The sequence below is a fragment of the Onychostoma macrolepis genome, chromosome 02 (assembly GCF_012432095.1).
Source record: "Onychostoma macrolepis isolate SWU-2019 chromosome 02, ASM1243209v1, whole genome shotgun sequence".
NCBI classification, from domain to species: domain Eukaryota; kingdom Metazoa; phylum Chordata; class Actinopteri; order Cypriniformes; family Cyprinidae; genus Onychostoma; species Onychostoma macrolepis.
The window spans coordinates 8,433,891-8,454,139 of NC_081156.1; the positions used below are offsets into that span (position 1 = coordinate 8,433,891).

Sequence of the window (20,249 nt, forward strand, 5' to 3'; positions counted from 1 at the left end):
GACAATATTTTATTAATTTAAACATAAAGTTATCAGGATGCTTATCCATTCAAATTCAGTAACAAAAATCCAAATTCCAAGTAGCCTGAAAGAAAGATTAAATTACATATTTTCAAAGAAGATATCTTTTATTTTTAAAAACACTTCCTGAATTGATTGTGACATCAAATTTGACTGTGATACCTTTTACCTTTGTCAGAATTTACATTTGTAAACCCCTTTACAAGACATTCATCTAAACTAATTTTAAACATTTAATAATTGAAGCCTCAGCTGTAAAATCTTTTTTCTTCTTCTTTTCAGTTTCAACAGTATTTTATGGAAACATATGAAAGTTGTTTTTGACAAATTACTTAGTTAAATTGAGTACTTAATTTAAATTGTTTTATGAACTGAACTTTGGAAGTCAAGTTGGAAGTCACGTTTAGTTACAATGGCCAATTCAATTTAGAAATTGGACTTAAACTTCAAACAAAGTATATGCATTATTAGCGAATTTCAATAATGTGGCGGAGATGAATTAGAAACAAATGGTATTTTGGTAGAAAAAGACATTAAACTTAAGAAACTGAGGAAAAAAAGGTGTTAAATGTAAGAAACTGAGGGGAAAAAAATTTAAGCACTTTATCAACTCACTATCCCCAACTGGAAATAAAGCACTTAATACCTGAATTGGGCCTCAAATGTATGGGTTGCTTTCCAAAGTCACTATCTGATGATAAATTAGAGAATATAAATATGAAGTCTTTCTGTTGCTCATTTCATTGAACACATTTAATTTGTATATCTATAAAACACCTCTTGAATATTGTGAAGATCAGCATCCACCTCAGTGTCCTCCTTGAAATCTACATTTGTCCTGTTATGTCTCTGTTCTACTGACTGATCTAGTATTTGTCATCATCTGCATCGCTGAGAGTTTCCCCGCCAGCGAGAGATACGCTCTGTGCCAATCTCTTCCGGAAGTGTCCGTTGGGCACCTGCCAGCCTATCCGCGACCTTGTGCGCATCGAGGCGCTGACCGTGTTCGCGCGGCCTAGGCTGGTGGCCACTGCTGCCTCAAAGGTAAGAGTTTCCATAGGAGCGGAAGAATCAGGGCTGTGCTCTTCCTCTTGTAGGGCGAGGAAGGACTCGGAAGGATAGCGGCGAGGGGATGAACCCAGATATTCACCCACTTCAAAATGGGCACTTTCCTGCTGTCTTGCTTCCTGGTCTTCAGCACTGTCATCCCATAAAGCAGTACTACAGCACCCTATCATCTGCTGGACGGTTGTGTCATCATCATCGTCATCATCATCATCAACATGTGATGAAGGTTGCGTGTGGCACACTAAGGGCGAGTAGGAGATGTGAGGGCGTGAGCAGGTGGAGGTCTGGGACAGGCGACGCTTGCCGCTCGGGGTGCTGGACTCTGAAGTGGAGGGTACGGGGCTTTCGGAGCTGTTTCCCTGCGGAGAAATCAGATTTCAAGTATTTAGGATGATAATCCAACTAGTGTCATTTAAAGGGATAGTTGACCCAAAAATGAAAATTCTGTCATTAATTACTGACCCCCATGTCGTCCGAAACTCGCAAGACCTTCGTTCATCTTTGGAACAAAAATTAAGATATTTTTAATGAAATCCATAGACAGCAATGCAACTTTCAAGGTCCAGAAACGTAGTAAGGACAACGTTAAAATGGTCCATGTGACATCAGTGGTTCAACTGTAATTTTATGAAGCTACAAGAATACTTTATGCACTTTATGCGCAAAGAAAACAAAAATAACGACTTTATTTCTTCTCTTCCGTGTCAGTCACAAAAAGTATTCTCGTAATCAGTGTTGTTTACGTTCTGGGGAAAGTGCACGCATGTGTCATGGTACTCTCCAAAATGGCGGAAGACGGTAACTCGGGGGAGAAGAATTGTTGAATAAAGTCGTTATTTTTGTTTTCTTTGTACACAAAAAGCGCAAAATTGAAGTTGAGCCACTGATGTCACATGGACTGTTTTACCGATGTCTTTACTACGTTTCTGGGTCTGGGAGCATTTCAGTTGCGTTGCTGTATATGGAGGGACAGAGAGCTCTCTGACTTCATTAAAAATATCCTAATTTGTGTTCCGAAGATGAATAGAGGTCTTACAGGTTTGAAACGACATGAGAGCGAGTAATTAATGACAGAATTTTCATTTTGAGGTGAACTAACCCTGTAAGATACAGTAGGAGCTTAGGCTGATGATACAATACTTTTTGAGCAATGTTGCTTTTAACGGGCAACCGGGTGAGACACAGGGCCCACGACCCATCTACAGTATCCAGATAGAAATGTGTTACCCATTCTCAATAGGAAAGTGCCCAAGCAATAATTTACTCACCCTCAACCATCCTGTGTATATGACTTTTTTCATATTATATTTAAAAATGTCATGGCTCTTCCAAGCTTTATAATGGCAGTGAATGGCTGTTGAGAATTTGAAGTCCAATAAAGTGCATCCATCCATCATAAAAAGTGCTTCAAACAGCTCCAGGGGCTGAATAAAGGCCTCTTGAAGTGAATCGGTGCGTTTTTGTAAGAAAAATATGCATATTTAAAACGTTATAAACCGTAATCTCTAGCCTTTGCTAACTGTCGTATGCGCGTTCACGAGTAGCATTCCAGTGGATTTTATGATGGATGGATGCACTTTTTAACTCCGATTGTATTCATCTGAAAGAAGGAAGTCATATACATCTAGGATAGCTTGAGGGTGAGTAAATCGTGTAATTTCCATTTTTTTGGGTAAACTATCCCTTTCTAGATGGCGAAAGCAAAGTCTTGCTCTGGACATGAGTCTCACTGCTTAGTGTCTCAATTTGGATCTGAATCTTGGCTTATAGAACAGTTCTTTCTTCTTTAATTTCTAACTGTCCAGCAGGGGGCAGCATTTGTAGCATAAGGTTTAGTTACACGTAAATGAAACATCCTTTAGTTTTTTTTTTTTCTCAAAAAGCTGTGAGAGATCATGTGAACCTTTATAAATAGATGTTTGAGCTGTTTGTTTACCTGTCTTGTGACCCCATGTATGCGCTCCTCACTGGGAGAGCGGGAACGAGATTTTGAGTTCGAGTTATCCGGAGAAAGTAAGAACCGTTGTTCTTTTGGTCGTCCTCGCACCTTTTCCATGTACTGTGTCTGGTCTGAGTGGGACACTGTAAATTGTGAAACAGATGTTATATCACAGTAAACATACAGTAGGTTAACTATAGCACTCATTGAGTTATAAACAAGTGATTCATATCTTATACTGCATGTGTTTTCATGGGGATTCTCATAAAAGCACGACTACAGAACTGTTCAAGCCAAAGCAGAGCAAAGGGTAAGTTCTTGTGCTATATGTGTATTTTATGTGTGAGAAATAGGTTAAATTACTCAAATCATATTTTCCAATGAAGTAACATGCTGCAACTTTCAGAACTTCCTCCTAGTCCTCTAGAGTGTTTGACGTATGAGCATGCATTTTATCAGCTCTTGTCTCTTGCAGGGTGACTCATTGGACAAGCGTTGGCTGGTGTATTTGTGTATTCTGGAGTTGTGCTGTGTCTTCTCACTTTACAAGGGAAATGCAGTAACCAACCTGCAGCTTTGTAGCTCTTGTGTCTGGTTCTGAATGCATGTTCAGGTGGGCGATCTTCCCCCCACATGCCATTCAACCCTGATTCATCAACCTGCGCATCAGCATCACATTAGATACAGTCAGCACAACATCTTGTTAGTCTATAACTCATCGTTCTATAGTTTACTTTTTACTATTTGTAATACTATGACTCATAATATCTATTCCAAGAAAATTATTTGTTTTACGATTTTAATTGTTAACCTCCTGATAACATATTGTTTTGTTTAACTCAGAAACCATATGAGAAAAATCTATTTTTCCCTGTGAACTATTTCAATAGGAAGAAGAAGTTTTAGTACCTGAGAGGCATCGTAGTCTTCACTGCTGTCTGTACGGTGGGTCATGGGCTGCAATAACAGCTCCTGTGGTGATATGGGGCTTAAAGCCACAAACCCTCCACTGGTCCTACAACACAGAACCACATCTTTAATACACAATACTGTGAGTGAAACCTTAAAAACCTATAATGCAAGCAGTGTTGGGTTAGTTACTCAAAGAATGTAATATATTACTCATTACTAGTTACTCCTTTCAAAGGTAATATTGTTACTTTACTTATTACTTTCTGGCAACAGTAATTAGTTACACTACTAGTTACATTACTTTTTCTTCACGCCCCACAGAAGTTGTAACTGTGTATCTTCCAGATAAAATTCTTCTACAATATTACTAACAACATATTTCTGCCTCATGATTTGACCAAAATCCACATTAGATCTCAGTCAGAAGTTATTACAAACACTCAATAGTGACTGATAGTGGCATTCAAGTAGAAGTGTTGTATTCATCTCATTAATTGTCATGTGTAGCTTGAAGCAATTTTTCTGTTACCCATATGCGATTAAATTTTGTTATGTATTTTATCAAATCACATGAGTTTGTAAGAAACTGTTCAATTTTCAAAAAATATTTTAAATTATATTATATTAATATAATGTACCACATGCCGATAATGCAATATTTCTACCTGCTTTTCCATATTCCAAGCTTGCCTGCTGCACTGGGGACATCACATGCATGTGCGAGTCATGTTGGATTTTAAATCAGCGGGGTTGAGGCATCAAAAGTAACTAAGTAACTAAGCTGTTTTATGGAAAGTAACTGTAATATTATTACTGAAATATTATTAGTAATTATTTACACTACTAGTTACTGCAAAAAGTAATATTATTACAGTAACTAATTACTAGTAACTAGTTACTGCCCAACACTGAATGCAAGTCACTATGAAGTGTACATAACAGTATAGTTTATGCTATGGTTTTATGCTATTAAGCAGCAATGATATAGGAAACATTTGTATTGTGCCATATACTCATAAAATCAAGCATGCCTTGGAGTATATATTAATACAGTTCAGTTATGTGTTATTTTAAACATGACCCTTCTTTGAAGACAACAAAACTTACAAGGCTGATCCAGCACTGTGAGCTATCAGGGGCAGAGCAGCACTTTTCTGTACAAAAGAGAGAAAAAAAAAAAACATTGTGAAATTATAAAAAGGACAAAGCCTTATACTGTAGTATGCACAAAACATATATATATATATATATATATATATATATGTTAAAAAAAAAGCATGAAATAATGAGTACAAAAAAGTCAGCCTACCTGTGCCTCAATCTGTTGCCTCAACTTCTTGGCTTTGCTCTGCTTAAAGTAATCCATGATCATCATAGAAGCATAGATCTTTCCAACGGTCATGTCCGTGTCTGGAGAGACACATATTCACAGTCATTATGAAAGTACAACAGATTAATTTACATCAACCAAACCAAACTTTTAACATAGGCCAGTTTAACTTACGGAGCCCCTAAAGGAATAAGGTGATGCCAAAAAAATTAGATGGCAATGCTTTTGTGTTTCCACAAGAAACGTTGTAATTGCTAGCAAAACTTTTGATGGAAATACTATGAAGCGGGAACAAAAACTGTAAACTTTCGTGAGCGAATGCAAAGTTTCTCTGGAGAATGCAATATTTTGAAAGAGAATGTTTCTCGTGAATGCAATACTAAAAATCATTGAAAAATAATTGTTTCCTCCTATCTCATTTATTTTTTTCCATTACTATGTCCCCTCAGGGGCTATTCCTATACACTCACTGGCCATTTTATTAGGTACACCTGTTCAACTGCTCGTTAATGCAAATGCAGTATCTAATGAGCTAATTCCATGGCAGCAACATTTAGTCATGTAAACATTGTCAAAGCCTATCTGCTGAAGTTCAAACCGAGCACCAGAAAGGAGAAGAAAGGTAATCTAAGGCTGCGTTTACACTTAGCATTAACATGCGATCACCGCGATCCGATCAAGCAGATCAGATCACACTTACACTCAGATCATCAGTCAATCAGGACACAGCGTGTTTACACTTGGCAACATCAACTGACTTCTCTATCTGGTTAACCGATCGGATCTGTCTTTCCTGTGCAATATTTAAATACGTCTGCAGAGGATGGCCCCAGTGCAAAGTCGACCTGAAGTGGTGGGTTTTCTTTTGAAAACCATTTTCAGTCGTGGGACATTTTACAAATCAAAGTAAGTGTACAAGTGGGGACGGGGTTTTGCGTGACGTCGACCTGCGAATGCCGACACGATGGCTGGATTGCGTTTACATTACACTGAGATCCAATCACAATGCGTCCTCGACTACCTTTGGACCAGGACACGCTGATCAGATAACATTCTGATCAGAAGCGCATCTACACTTGTGTTTTCAATATGTATATGGACAACTTCCGGATATAGGTCCCATGTTAATGCCAAGTGTAAACGCAGCCTAAGTGACTTTGATTGTGACATGGTGGCTGGTGTCAGATGAGCTGGTCTGAGTATTTCAGAAACTGCTGATCTATTGGGATTTGCACATCTAGGGTTTAAAGAGAATAGTCTGAAAAAGAGAAAATAAACAGTGAGCAGCAGTTCTGTGGGCGAACATGCCTTGTTGAAGTCAGAGGAGAATGGCCAGACTGGTTCAAGCTGATAGAAAGGCAACGGTAACTTGTTACAACTGAGCTATGCAGAAGCATCTCCGAATGCACAACATGTCAAACCTCGAAGCAGATGGGCTACAGCAGCAGAAGACCACACTGGGTGCCACTCCTATCAGCTAAGAACAGGAAGCTGAGGCTACAATTCACATGGGTGTCCAAAACCGGACACCAGGGGCCGGTTGCACCAGCTGGACTTACACCCGGTTGTAAGACTAGGCTGGATGTAAAATGCGCTTTAATTCGTACGTATAATTTATACCCGTTGCACCATCTAGGCGTAGTGCTACGTCTGACACTAAATCTTACGCCAGGGTTCCTCAAATCTTGCCCTGGAGGGCCAATGCGCTGCAGAGTTTAGCTCCAACTCTGATAAAACTCACCTACCTGTGATTTTCCAATGATTTTGAAGACAATGATTAGCATGCTCAGGTGTGTTTGATTAGGGTTAGAGCTAAACTCTGCAGGAAAGTGGATCTCGTGGGCCAGATTTGAGGATCCCTGTCTTACGCCTAGTCAGAGGTAGGTGTAAAGTGAAAAGTCATGATTTGCTCTGACATTATTTGGTTTTAGGATTCATGTCTGTTAGTTAATAACTGCAGACATGAACTGTAATGTTTATGGTCTTTTCGGGCAGGATAAGCGATATCAATTGCGACGCTCGGTGTAGACTATATCACACTGCTGACAGTAATTGACCTAATAAAAATATTTCTGTACAGATGGTAATTATGCAGTAAAATATTACATATGATCTGGGATTATTAAAAGAAACTGTGCCACAGAAAGACGTTAGTAAAACACAATGCCACGTAAAGTCACATTTACCTCAGGAAAGACATTCATTGTACATAAACTCGATAGTCAGCTAGATAAAATAACTCTAGTGAGAAGCATTGTATTGCATTCATTATATTTTACTTAACCTCCCCCCTTCATTTTTAATGTTTGTTTGAAGAAATCTGTCATGGGTATGTGCAGGGAGACTTCAGATATAAAAACACAGACTTGTTAGAAAATGTTTACTCAATTAAATCATGGCGCGGTGACTTCACTTGTTATGATGTCTTGAGCAATTCAGTTCTATATTAGTAGTTATAGCTGAGACGATGTTCACGCTGCAATGGCTACATCTATAACTGCGGGAGAATGTGTCAGCATGGACACATATCATCTACGCTGGGCATAGCTGTGCCTGATCGTAGTTTCATTTGGTGCAACAGGTGTAAATATTTATCGTAAAGCTGGACGTTGCAAAGCCCAGCGTAGGGCTTACACCCAGCTTTTTTACATCTAGCTGGTGCAACCGGCCCCAGAAGACTAAAAAAGTTGCCTGGTCAATTTTTGCTGCAACATTCAGATGGGAGAGTCAGAATTTGACAAAACAACTTGAAAGCATGGATCAATGGTTCAGGCTGATGATAGTGATGCAATGGTGTGGGGGATCATTTCTTGGCAAACTTGGATCCCTTAGTACCAATTGAGCATCGTTTAAACACCACAGTCTACTTGGGTAGTGTTGTTGACCATGTCCATCCTTGTATGACCATAGTGTATGATCTTGTGATGGATACTTCCAGCAGGATAACAGACCATGTCACAAAGCTCAAATCATCTCAGACTGGTTTATTAAACATAAAAATGAATCCACTATACTCAAATGGCCTCCACAGTCTCCAAATCTCAATCCAATAGAGCATCTATGGATCACGTCATGGATGTGTAGCCAACAAATCTGCAGCAACTTTATGATGCTATCATGTTAATATGGACCAAAATCTCAGAGGATTTTTTCCAAGGCAGCTCTAAAAGCAACGGGGATCCAACCTGGTACTAGCAAGGGAAAGTGGCCGGTGAGCTTATGGAAGTATATGTCCACAATTAATTTTATAACAGGTTGTCAACAAGGTGGTTCTGGGCACAAATTAAGACAGGCATAATTTGTTAAACAATTTAAAAAACTAAACAGAATGCTGGCACATCAGAAGTCACATTAATCATAGCAGCTGGCAACAAAGGCAAGTCAAGAGTCAACAAGGATTCAAAAACCGGAGATACGTTCAACTAAAATTTTGTCACAACAAAAACCTTGTGGGCAGCCCTCCAACATATAGCACAGTTGCGCTACTGGCAACCTAAGTTAAATCATGGCTAAAGGGCTTTTGCCTGTTCTGTTCTCCTCTCTCTCCTCCCTGTTGTTTCCGGTCTCATCTACACTGTCCTGTCTAATAAAGACATAAAAGGCCAAACATTTAACAAAACATAGTTTTGTGCAAAACGACCCTTCGAACAAGAACTCTAAGGTACAGGCCAAGATCAGGGGTGTCCAAACTCGGTCCAGGAGGGCCACTGTCCTGCAGAGTTTAGCTCCAACTTGCCCCAACACACCTTCCTGGAAGTTTCCAGTTTGCCCAGTAAGACCTTGATTAGCTGGTTTATGTGTGTTTTATTGGGGTTGGACCTAAAATTTGCAGGACACTGGCCCTCCAGGAACAGGACTGGACACCCCTGTCCAAGAAAGTTAAGACCCAATCTGGAAAGTACCAGGTAAAGCCTCATGATCAAGTATAGAACTCAGGATACATCAGATCCTCAATTATAGCCTGCGTGACCAAAGTTTGATCTGTCTCCCTTCTCAGGAAGTGGCCAACTCTATGGCCCCTTCTACCATCCTTAGTCTTAAGTAGTGCCTTTTCACGTCCTAGTACTCTTTGAAGAATGAAGACCGGGTCTGATATCTTTAGGAACATTTGGATGCAATGTTTCTATTCTATTTGGATGCTGATTCTATTCTTGCTGTAGGAATTATGTTATGGCTATAGCCTTACATCCTCTCCTCTTGTAACGCTGAAATCGGTAAGCTTGCAAACTCTTACTTCTATACTATAAGGATATACTTCAAACAAAGTTCGTTTTCGTTTGGGGACAAAAATAAGTTCGAAAGGCTGAGCGACGGTATACTGTATTCGAACATTCCGACACCCCCGCGCTGCTGGAGACGGGATGTAGATTATTATGTGTCGTGCCGCTCAGGCTTATGCCCTAAACACAACAACGATGCAATAACGAAATGTATCTAGGTGTGAGACAGGTACCAATGGTCAAAATATTATAGACAAAAGAATAAAGATTAGCAGCAGTTAAGAGTCAAGTATCATGTTTGCAATACAAAAGAACCATACCATTTCCATAATCAGTCCTTTATGGGAAGTGTGAATGGCTCATAGTCTGAAAACTTTAGCATGATGTGAAAAAAATAGTCAGAGTCATCTCAATAACACAAACATGTTACTTTATTTTATGATTGTTCATTTATTTTATTAAACTGGGTAAATTATTGCATCTTTTTATATTTTATGTTAATTTTGATAAAAACAAAGGTTAATTATTATATGTTCTTTTAGCATTTCATTTATTGCATACCTTTTAAATTCGCTTACAGAAAAAACGACAGCAGCAGAAGTATGGTGTAACAACATTTACTTGAAACATGTATTTGCTACTCGCCACCTTATCTCCACTCATTCCTTTCATTCTTTTCATGGCTTTGGAAAACTTGCATCGGATGTTTCTCCACGTCGCTTTGCATAACTCTTGCTTCATTGCAATTTATTTTTAGGATTTTAATTCTCAGAATCTTTAAAGTCTCTCTGCGAGCGATCGTACAGGTGTGGGTATATTTGTACTAGCTCAGCTATTCAACACTCCAGTGTATTCATATTGATAGTAACTTAACCTATTACTATTTTCCATCGCAACTGAGTCTCACCTTTGTTGATGGGTACCAGCAGATCCAGAATCTTTTGGGACAGGTGTGGCCAGATGACACTTATCTCCTTTTGCAATTCGATGTCCAACTGTAGCCGGTCCTCGCCCCCTGATAGGACACACATGGTGTCAAATAAGAGATGAATACAGTTGATAGATTGAAAAACTGAAGAACATGCATACTTTGCATCCTCATAAAATATAAAGGTAAGAGTGTTTCTGTCACTTATGTAGTGCTGGGATTTGTCTCATCCCTGGCCTCTGCAAAAAAAAATCAGCCTAGTTTTATTTTTCTTTACGTCATGCCCTGTTCACTCAAATACTGACTCTAGCTTGCCCTTCTAGACTCTGTTTGCCTGTCGGCCTGCTCTCTTGGCTCTGAACCTGGACTGTTTCCTGGAATATCCATCTCTCCATGGTTCTCCATGGACTATCTTGCTGGTTTGCCTGCTGACAATCTCTGCCTGGCCCCGGACTGAGATTTCTCCAAACTCTATTACAGTTGTTTACCTTTCTTTTGCCTCATAGCTGTTTAATCTTAAATAATTTGCTCTCCAAGTAAATTACCTGCATTTGACTCCACCTTTCACTGACTGGGACAACCATTGGAATTCACTAAATAATTCCAATATAGTAATTGTCACGAATCTGGTCTGTGAACTTCCGTTCACTCACCACCAGAGGTCACTCGCTCACCACATTGACTCACACACCATACATCACACTGGACTGCATTTCCCATCATCCATTGCACTGATCACACAGCTGTCACAGATTACACATTGCACTGATTACAGCTGAAACATATTAGACATGCTTTATAAGCCTTGGACTTTCCTTCCCTCACTGCCTAGTATTATATGCATTTATCGCTGCCCTACAGAGCCCTGTTAGTTTCCCTAGTCTTGCCTTGCCTGTTTCGGATTGTGTTTTCCCCTGCCTGGACTATTGCTTACATTTTGGATTACCTCTCTTGTCAAGCCCTATTGGATACTGTTCGCTGTCGTCTGACCCACGCCGTTTTCGATTACTCTTTGCATTGACTATGATATACCTTTCTGCCATTGTTCGACCCTGCCTGTTAAGACCACGTCTCCTGTCAATAAAAGCTTGCACATGCATCCGCACGTCTCACGTCTCGTCAGCCCCGTAACAGTAATGATGTGGACCCTTGTTGCAGAGGTGTCGCCAGAAAATCATTAGTGTCCCAATGTGTATTAAGCAAGGGTCCTTTCCAGTTCCTGAATTTATGTACACAATTTACTGATGCACAGCATAGGGAGCTTATTGAGACACACCCATACAGGTGTGGAACAGTATGGGTAAATTATGCTATAATTGTCAGTATACTACTAATCTTTTAAAGTACAGATTTAAAATTCTGACCTCTAGCGATTTTTATCTCCAGTGCAGTGCGGATCAGAGACATCAGTGTTGATGTGAAGTGAACCGTCATGTCCTCATCGACTGGCATATTCATCAGAACCAGTCTCTGCCAACAGCAGCAAAGCATGGTTGCAAAAATTAATGATCTAAAATGCTCAGGTTTTTAACAGTTATTAGTACTAACATTGTTTAAGTATTTTTTTTCTCTGTATTTCAGTAGCGTACAGAAAAATACCACAAATAAGCAATGAAACGCATTTGCAAGATACAACTTTTCTACCTTGTAGGCAATTTTGGCAGGACACTTCTTTCCCAATCCAAGAGGTGGAGACATGTGGGTTAGCATCTCATACATGGCAGTGTAGTGAATACGGCCACTGGAGGGGAAAAGCAATAGTATTCAATTTTTGTGATTCTCATATGAACAATTGAGAATAGCATTTATTCTTCTCTATTTTTGCATACCACACTTCTAAAGAAATAACAAAATATTACACATTCTTTTGCTGTACAGAACATTGTTTCCTCTAAACTTCTGAATGTACACAAAACAAAATACAGTAAATCCAACATAAGTTACAAAATGGTGATTATTCGTTTCTCCAGAATGAAAGTGACTGTTTTTATGAGTAAGTCATTGAGTCAATAATTCAACAGATTTGCTCAAAAACATTAATTCATTCAGGAACAAAACACCACAACTGTGTGTTGCCAAATGTTCTCCTGGAGAGTTACTTTCCTGCAGATCTGTTTCAAACTGCACCAATACACTTGCCTGTAATTTTCAAGTAGTCCTGAGTTAATTCAAGTGTGCTTGTTTAAAGCTGGAGTTAAACTCTGCTGGATAGTAGCTCTCCAAAGGTTTCCATTTAAAAAGAAAAAGAAAGAAACGATTTACATTCTCAATGTTTTGCGATTGTACATGGCAGTGAGGGAAAGCACCTTTCATTTGCCTGCTGCAACAAATGAAATAAAGTTAGGTAAAGCAATGTGTGCACATGGGAAATGGATAAAAAAATATCCTCTGCCACAGGAGGGAGGTGTAATGTTTGGGGAGAGGGACTGCAAAGAGACTGAATCCACGTAGTCCTCTACCTGTGGGCTTTTGTAAACAGGAGTAGGACAAGAAAGTTGCAGGACAAAGCATATCATTGTTTTTTGCTAAAAAAAAAATCCATCCGGTACAGACCTCTAGTTGGCTACTAATTTCAAGTTTTTGTTGTTTCAAACTTTGTTGTTTGGGCCACTGGGCTATGAGAAAAGCTATTTTTTGCACTACATGCTGATCTCCGGCTGTCTAAATTTGGCTTTATCCTTGGTACTCTTGATGCCAAAAAGCTCTTCAGTTCCTTCTCCTGAAAAGAAACACCTGATGCTACATATGAAGTTTAATGGGTTCATGGAAACTAATATGATAATTATGAAAGTGAAATATGAGAGGTATGTTTGCAAAAACAGTAATGTTTGAATATACAATAAAAATGAATAGCATTTTTTTAAAGAAAAAAAAATATCAGTAAAAATCAGTAAATCATTGTTCTACCCTATCACTGCATTAATGCCTTTAAGAAAAAAATCTCCATAGAACCCAAGCCACTCTTGACAATAAACCCTATTCAGAGCACTTACTCGGCAAACTGTTTTTTTTATTCATTACTGTTTTATTATTACTGTTTTTACACCTATATCTTTACAAGAGGAGACAACAAATCTCTCCAGACCTATATTCAGTTCTGCATTCTATCCACTCTTCTATTAACACCTTTCTTAATGTTTATTTTATCTGAAATGTAACAGCATTAAACAAATACGATCTAAATTAACATATCTGGTAGTCCTAAACAATTAATGCTGCAATCACGCCATATCGTAATTACTGTAATTTCGAGATGGCAACACATGACGTTCTACTTGGAGCTGTTCGCACGCTTGGACTCGGACCCAGAACTATCGCACTATAAATGCCTAAACATAGCACTTAATGAATCTGAGGTGGTCAGGTGGTACAAGTCATAGCTCTCAGAAAACTCCCACTTCACACGTTCTAATTAGGAGTTCTACGAGGACGTGAAGGTTTTTTACAAGTTGATATCTTGTAATAATGGTAATTACGATATGGCTTGAATTCACCTTAACACACACATACACACACATGTCTGATTAGCTGTCCTTGTAGGGACTCTCCATAGGCGTAATGCATTTTTCTACTGTACAAACTGTATTTTGTATCGCCCTACGCCAAACCCTACACCTAAACCTACCCCATACAGGAAAATTTCATCATTTTTACTTTCTCAAAAAAAAACTAATTCTGTATGATTTATAAGCTTTTGTACCCATGGGGACTTCAATTTAGGTCCCCACCGTGACATGAGTCCCCATGAGTCTGTGTGTATTCAGGTTTAAGTCCCCACCAGGATATATAAACCTGTACACACACACACACACAAACCCTAACAACCATGTACTGGAAACTAATAAATACAAACATTAATTGAAAATAAATAAATAAAAATGATCAAAATACTTCAACTAAAAATCAAAGTACTTCAACTTTATCCTAGTTAACAGATTAAACAGTAGGTACTGAGATGGCCTTCTAAACATGCATTAATGAATTCCTTCATCTTATTCTTAGACGAAAACAATTTTTTTTATAGTTTCTTGACCTTACTGAGTTTAAACTAGCTTTGGCATGGAAAGATAATACTTTCATTACCTTCAACTGATCTTTGGTAGTAAGCATAGAGAAACTGAAACTCTCTGAATTATAGTAACCTGCAACAAAGTTCAAGTCTCTTAATTAACTAACTTTTTTTTTAGTTAACAACTTAACTAGGGCTGCAATGACTAATCACTAATGAAAACAGTCAACATTTACATTACCAAGTAAAGTTTTAGCAATGTGCACACAGAACATTTGTTGATGGCACTGCAGAGTAGCAAAAACACATTTGTATAACTTTTCTTATGACTTATAGGTCGAGTGATTTGTTAAATTTAAATAATTTTAAAATAAAATAAGAATGTGTTTAAACATACATGCAGATCAACCAGACAGCACAATAGAAATAGAGGAAGGGAGCTATAAGGAGGTGGGGTCCCCCTCGGTCCCCTTTGGTCCGTTCGCCGCGGGGCCCCCTCAAAGCGCAGGGGTGCCCAAGTGTGACCGCACCGGTTGCACAGCCCAAAGGACGGCCCTGTACTGTCTTAATAGGAAATCATCTGATTTTATTGAGTAAATATTACACATACAATTGGCTATTTATTTAGACTAGGAATTTTCCATCTTCATTAGCGAATATCAGATCAGCTGAAAGGTGAGGCTCCTCAACATATGTAAAGATTCTCAATACAGATTTATGCATTTATGTTGCTATATAGTATTAGCAATCCAGTCATATAGACGTCAGTGGCATGTTCCTCCTAGTCTATTTCTACTGTTCTATTTATATTTTATCTACTTGTTTTTTTTTATTTATTAAAGAAAAAAGAAAACCTTGCTAAGTGTGCTGCGTTTGGCCAACCGAGACTTGTCACAGCATTTACATATAGTTGCTCTTTTGTTGGTCTGATTGCTTCTATTGTCCTCATTTGTAAGTCACTTTGGATAAAAGCGTCTGCTAAATGACTAAATGTAAAAGTAGTCTCAATTCATAGATTTATAGTTTTAATCGTCCTCAGTTTGTATTTGGAAAATAAATTAAGGCCAAATAAAATCTAGTATTTTTTTTTTTAAGCAAATACATTTTCAACAGAATAATTGATTATTTAAAAAAAATAAATAATAATAATTAGTTCCCTAAAGTGAATGCACGTTGTTTGATACATACTAACACCACACAGAAGGATGTTAGGGTAGGCACGTACAAACCCACCTTTCTTTGAACAATCGGGGCCCTGTCTTCCTTTTCATCTGACATGACATCATCCTTCCCTTGAAAGCCTGTAAACAGAAGGATGTGGCCTTCAGCTTTACTTACAAGGGACACCTATTTGCTCACAGTCATCCACTGACTTCCAAACACTACGCTAAATTCCATCTCAATTCCAGCCCCGGAGAATGCAACGATAACTGCAAGATCGGCTTCCATTAGCCTAGAAGAATTTTTGACTTTCTAAGAATCGACATACTGATGTGCACTAATTGCCATTTGAGGACAACCTAATTGAACAGTTCACAGTACGTCCTGAATCCAGCCCAGGCCAGTTTTTGTTCTGTCAGCGCACAGGAATCCAAGGCCCCGTCAGATACTTTCAGCAATTTCACCACAACAAAACTGAAAACATCCGTCCGTGACGCGGTGAGCAATGTAGCCAAACGTTCTGTGCATTTTTGGTTCAAACGACTATCCAATTTGATTCAAGCACAAAATTGTTTTATGCCATCTAGGAAGACACAACAACAACAACTGTAAAAAGCTGAACATCTACCAAAAATAACGATAGTCCCACTCCTCCATGGGTTCTGCAGGCCAAGGTTTTGGTAACACTTTAATAATCCATATTAGACATTCTTCTAACTATTTGCCACTCCATGTCCACTAGCAGTCATTAGCGTATTAGTAGACTGGCTGCTTAATGTCTGCTAACACTTTATTTTGATGCTCCCCAAAACACTGTTCTGACTATAGGTAACTTTGCACATACATGTCAACTTATTCTACTAACCCTAACCTAACGGTCTACTAATACTCTAATGAGAGTTAGTTGACATGTAGTTGCAAAGTTACTTATAGTTAGTAGAATGTCTGAAGTGGATTATCAAAATAAAGTGTAACCAAAGTTTTTCTTGAAGGGTGAAGGCCCAGGATCTTTGCATATTCATAACTACTGTACTAACATATAAATTTGAACAACTGAACAGAGTTGCATCTGTATAAATGAATAAACCAAGCGAAATCACAAAGAAACATGATTGTGGATGTTAATGAGCAGCGGGTACTAGTGAAAAGCCTCTATGCGTATGACAGTAAGAACAGTAAAAATCATTAGAAACTATATTATATCTGGCATTTCCGTAGGTACAGTAGGTGATCTGTTGCGCTTACCATGCAGCTCGGTCATATTCTCCCCAGATGCGCACAAACTCATCCAGATGGTGAGGTCCGAGAATGGACGAGTCTCGGGTCAAATACTCAAAGTTGTCCATAATCACAGCCACGAACAGATTCAGCATCTTAGGAAAAATAAAGTGGCAATATTCTGGATGTAGACCATGTGCACAAATTTCATTAATTAAATATTATTAAAATAATTACTCTTTTTTTTCTATTTGGCTATGATTTAAACTTAGACGGATAGTCCACTCAAAAATGAAAATTCTGTCATTAATTACTCACCCTCATGTCATTCCAAACCTGTAAGACCTACGTTCATCTTCGGAACACAAATTAAGATATTTTTGATGAAATCTGAGAGCTTTTAGAGGGTCACGTGGACTATTTTAACGATGTCCTTACTACCTTTCTGGGCCTTGAATGTGATAATTACATTGCTGTCTATGGAGGGTCAAAAAGCTCTCGGATTTCATCAAAAATATCTTAATTTGTGTTCTGAAGATGAATGAAGGTCTTGTGGGTTTAAAACGACATGAGGGTGAGCAATTAATGACAGAATTTTCATTTTTGGGTGAACTATCCCTTTAAAACATAACTGTAAATAAGTATAAGGGAGAGTCAGCTAAGATGTTTTTTTTTTTTCATTGTGTAAACAAAGACTCATCTGCAATTAAAAGATGCACATGAGAAACTACACTCTAAAAAAAAAAGGGTGCTATATAGCACTAAAATTGGTTCTTTGGCTCGTAATCATAGGGGAACCACTTTTGGTGCTGTATAGCACCAAATCTTGGTGCTTCAGTGGTTATTCAGTGGTTCTTCAACAGTTCTTTGGCATAACTGAGGGGCTATATAGCACCGCTACCATATACAGAACCTGTTAATCTCCTGGTTCTTCAGTGGTTCTTTGGGGTGATTAAGGTGCTATATAGCACCACTGCCGTACAAAGAACCTGTTAAGCCCCTTTAGCTGTTTAGCACCATTTTTGTGGAAGAAATACAGTGTGGCACCTCTTATGGTTCTACATACCACCATTTGACAAAGGTGCTGTAAAGCACCTTTAAAGATATGGTGCTATATAGTACCAAAAGTGGTTCCCCTATGATTACGAGCCAAGAACCACTTTTAGTGCTACATAGCACCATTTTTTTTTTTTTCTTTTTGAGTGTACCTCCGTAAACACTTAATTACCAAATGCATAAACAAAGGCGCTTACTATAACCTCTTATTTACTTAAACAATTATCTTGTCCTGTTTAGCTTGTGTATTAATCTAGCTTATGCTTTAAACTTGGCATTGTTTGCTACCAATATTGTTGGCTTTTTATGACAAATTGCTTTCTTATAATTTCAGCTGACAGCAGACTTCCCATAATATAACTGGTTGTATTATTGAGTATTATTGTATTATTGTATATTGAGTTCTTGCACTGAACTTGAGTAAAAAGTAATGCAGTCTACCCCACTCTCCCCTGTACATTTCAGAATTCTGAACAGGACGTTGATAAAGTCTCACCAAAAATGAGCTGAAAAAGATGAATGAGACAAAATAGAAGTAGGCAAAGTCTGTGCCACAGCCCCCTTCGTGATCTGGAGAGGTGAAAGGTGGTGGTATTGAAGGGTCCAGTTCACACTCCTTCCCCCCGAGACACGAGAGCATGATCTCCTGCCACGACTCTCCTGTGGCACTTCTGCAAGACGTAAAGTAATATATCTACCCAGGAATGAGTCACCAAACACTAGTGCACTCAAACACCTCTCTTGTAGAAACATAAGAATGAGTAAATGATGACAGAATTCCCATTTAGAGGTTACCTGCAAATGTCATTAAACTATACATTTCATTAACTATAAACAAAAGAAAGAATGCTGGTCTAATTCTACTAAAAATAAAGAAAGTAAACAACAGTATTTATTTCTCTCTCTCTCTGTGTTTGGTGATCTTACCTAAAGAGCAGCATCAAGGCACCAAAGAATGTCTTGAAATTATTGTGTTGATTAATGTGGCTCTCATCATTCAATTTAATATTACCAAATACCTAAAGAATAAAATCAGACAGATTATTAGAATCAAGTATATTGTCTAAACTATATAAATTATTTCATATCACTACTCAAAAGGCCAGACTAGCAGGTTTTTGATTCTTCTATATTTCTGGCACGTTGTCAAAAATGGAAATAATCATCTAAATGTGTGCCCTAATAAAATTGTGGAAAAAGAAGAAACACTGCAAAAGTTGGTTAGGACAGTCTGTAACCTTTAAAATACTTAAACACACACCAGCCCACAAATACAGATGAATAAACAGATTTGATCATTTATAGAGACTGAGCTGCCAAAATACAAGTACATTCTGATGTTTGGGGAAGTATTCAGCCAATACCATTAAATTATAAAGTTTATGGGTAAAGTTTACATCATTTTGATAACTGCCATACACAGTACTGCCGCTCCTTGTACGCAGAGTATGCAGTCTGCATAGGGCACCAATTCCCAGGGGTACCATCCCAGTTTCTCAAAAATAAATAAATAAATAAAACAATAATAATTCATTAATAAAAAACATGAAGCGCCATTCCCGCATCTGCGCCCGCTCGCACCTTATGATTGCGGCTGAATGCAAATGATCATAATCGATGGACAACTATGCCCGTGAAAAAAAAAAAAAAAAAATGAATCGTGCATCACTTTCAGGTACATTCATAGTCCTGTGAAACTTTTTGGCAGGTTGACATTGTTAATAACGTGTTTTAATGTTGGTAATAATTTCACCACCAGCGACACATCTAATATTCTCCAGTTTCCATGTTCCCTTACGAAAATTAGCCATGGTTTAACACGAATAAAACCAAAAATCATGTTCTTGTAGCCATGGTAACCGCAAATTAACCATGGTTTTGTTGCTTCAAATAATAATAATATAACAATATTTTTTGTGGTTATAAAAACAGACCTAAGCCACACTAGCACTGTTAAAATACATAATGTAATACAAAATAAACAATTTATGTACATTACCATGTAATTACAAATGCCTGCAAAGGGAGCCAAAGGCCTGATTGCTGCTGTTACACTTACAGGACGATCAGATCCTTGTTTAATAGGCTACTGAACGAACCTTTTTGCTGTAGATGACACAGCCTCTATAATTTCTTCAACAAAAAACATGTCACGACCCTTACAAAAATTAACCAATTTCTGAATTAATTTCTGAATGCTTGAGACTATAAAATCAATCAGGCAAATGTATTAATAAAATAATAGCCATAGGTAACTGTTTAGAGCTACAATTGTATTTAATTACAATTTATTTATTTACTTTTATATTTTATTAAAGTTCTATTTTACCCTATTTCTATTTTGTTCTATTTTTCTATTAAGTTCTATTTTGACCCTACTGTTTACT

The 20,249-nt window shown here is 38.0% G+C and overlaps 1 protein-coding gene across 1 annotated transcript in view; it reads right to left on the reverse strand.

Annotated features, from left to right (window-relative positions):
* The window catches only part of cacna1eb (calcium channel, voltage-dependent, R type, alpha 1E subunit b), a 78,506-nt gene continuing 58,257 nt past the window's right edge, over nt 1-20,249 (reverse strand). Inside the window, exons 33-44 of the mRNA XM_058753512.1 lie at nt 18,790-18,881; nt 18,359-18,533; nt 16,834-16,961; nt 12,063-12,159; nt 11,783-11,888; nt 10,398-10,505; nt 5,250-5,350; nt 5,048-5,094; nt 3,938-4,043; nt 3,597-3,687; nt 3,026-3,171; nt 1-1,448 (exon numbers count right to left, since the gene is read on the reverse strand). Coding sequence (XP_058609495.1) covers nt 888-1,448; nt 3,026-3,171; nt 3,597-3,687; nt 3,938-4,043; nt 5,048-5,094; nt 5,250-5,350; nt 10,398-10,505; nt 11,783-11,888; nt 12,063-12,159; nt 16,834-16,961; nt 18,359-18,533; nt 18,790-18,881 — 1,758 coding nt within the window. The 3' untranslated portion in view covers nt 1-887. The remainder of the gene's footprint in view (nt 1,449-3,025; nt 3,172-3,596; nt 3,688-3,937; nt 4,044-5,047; nt 5,095-5,249; nt 5,351-10,397; nt 10,506-11,782; nt 11,889-12,062; nt 12,160-16,833; nt 16,962-18,358; nt 18,534-18,789; nt 18,882-20,249) is intronic.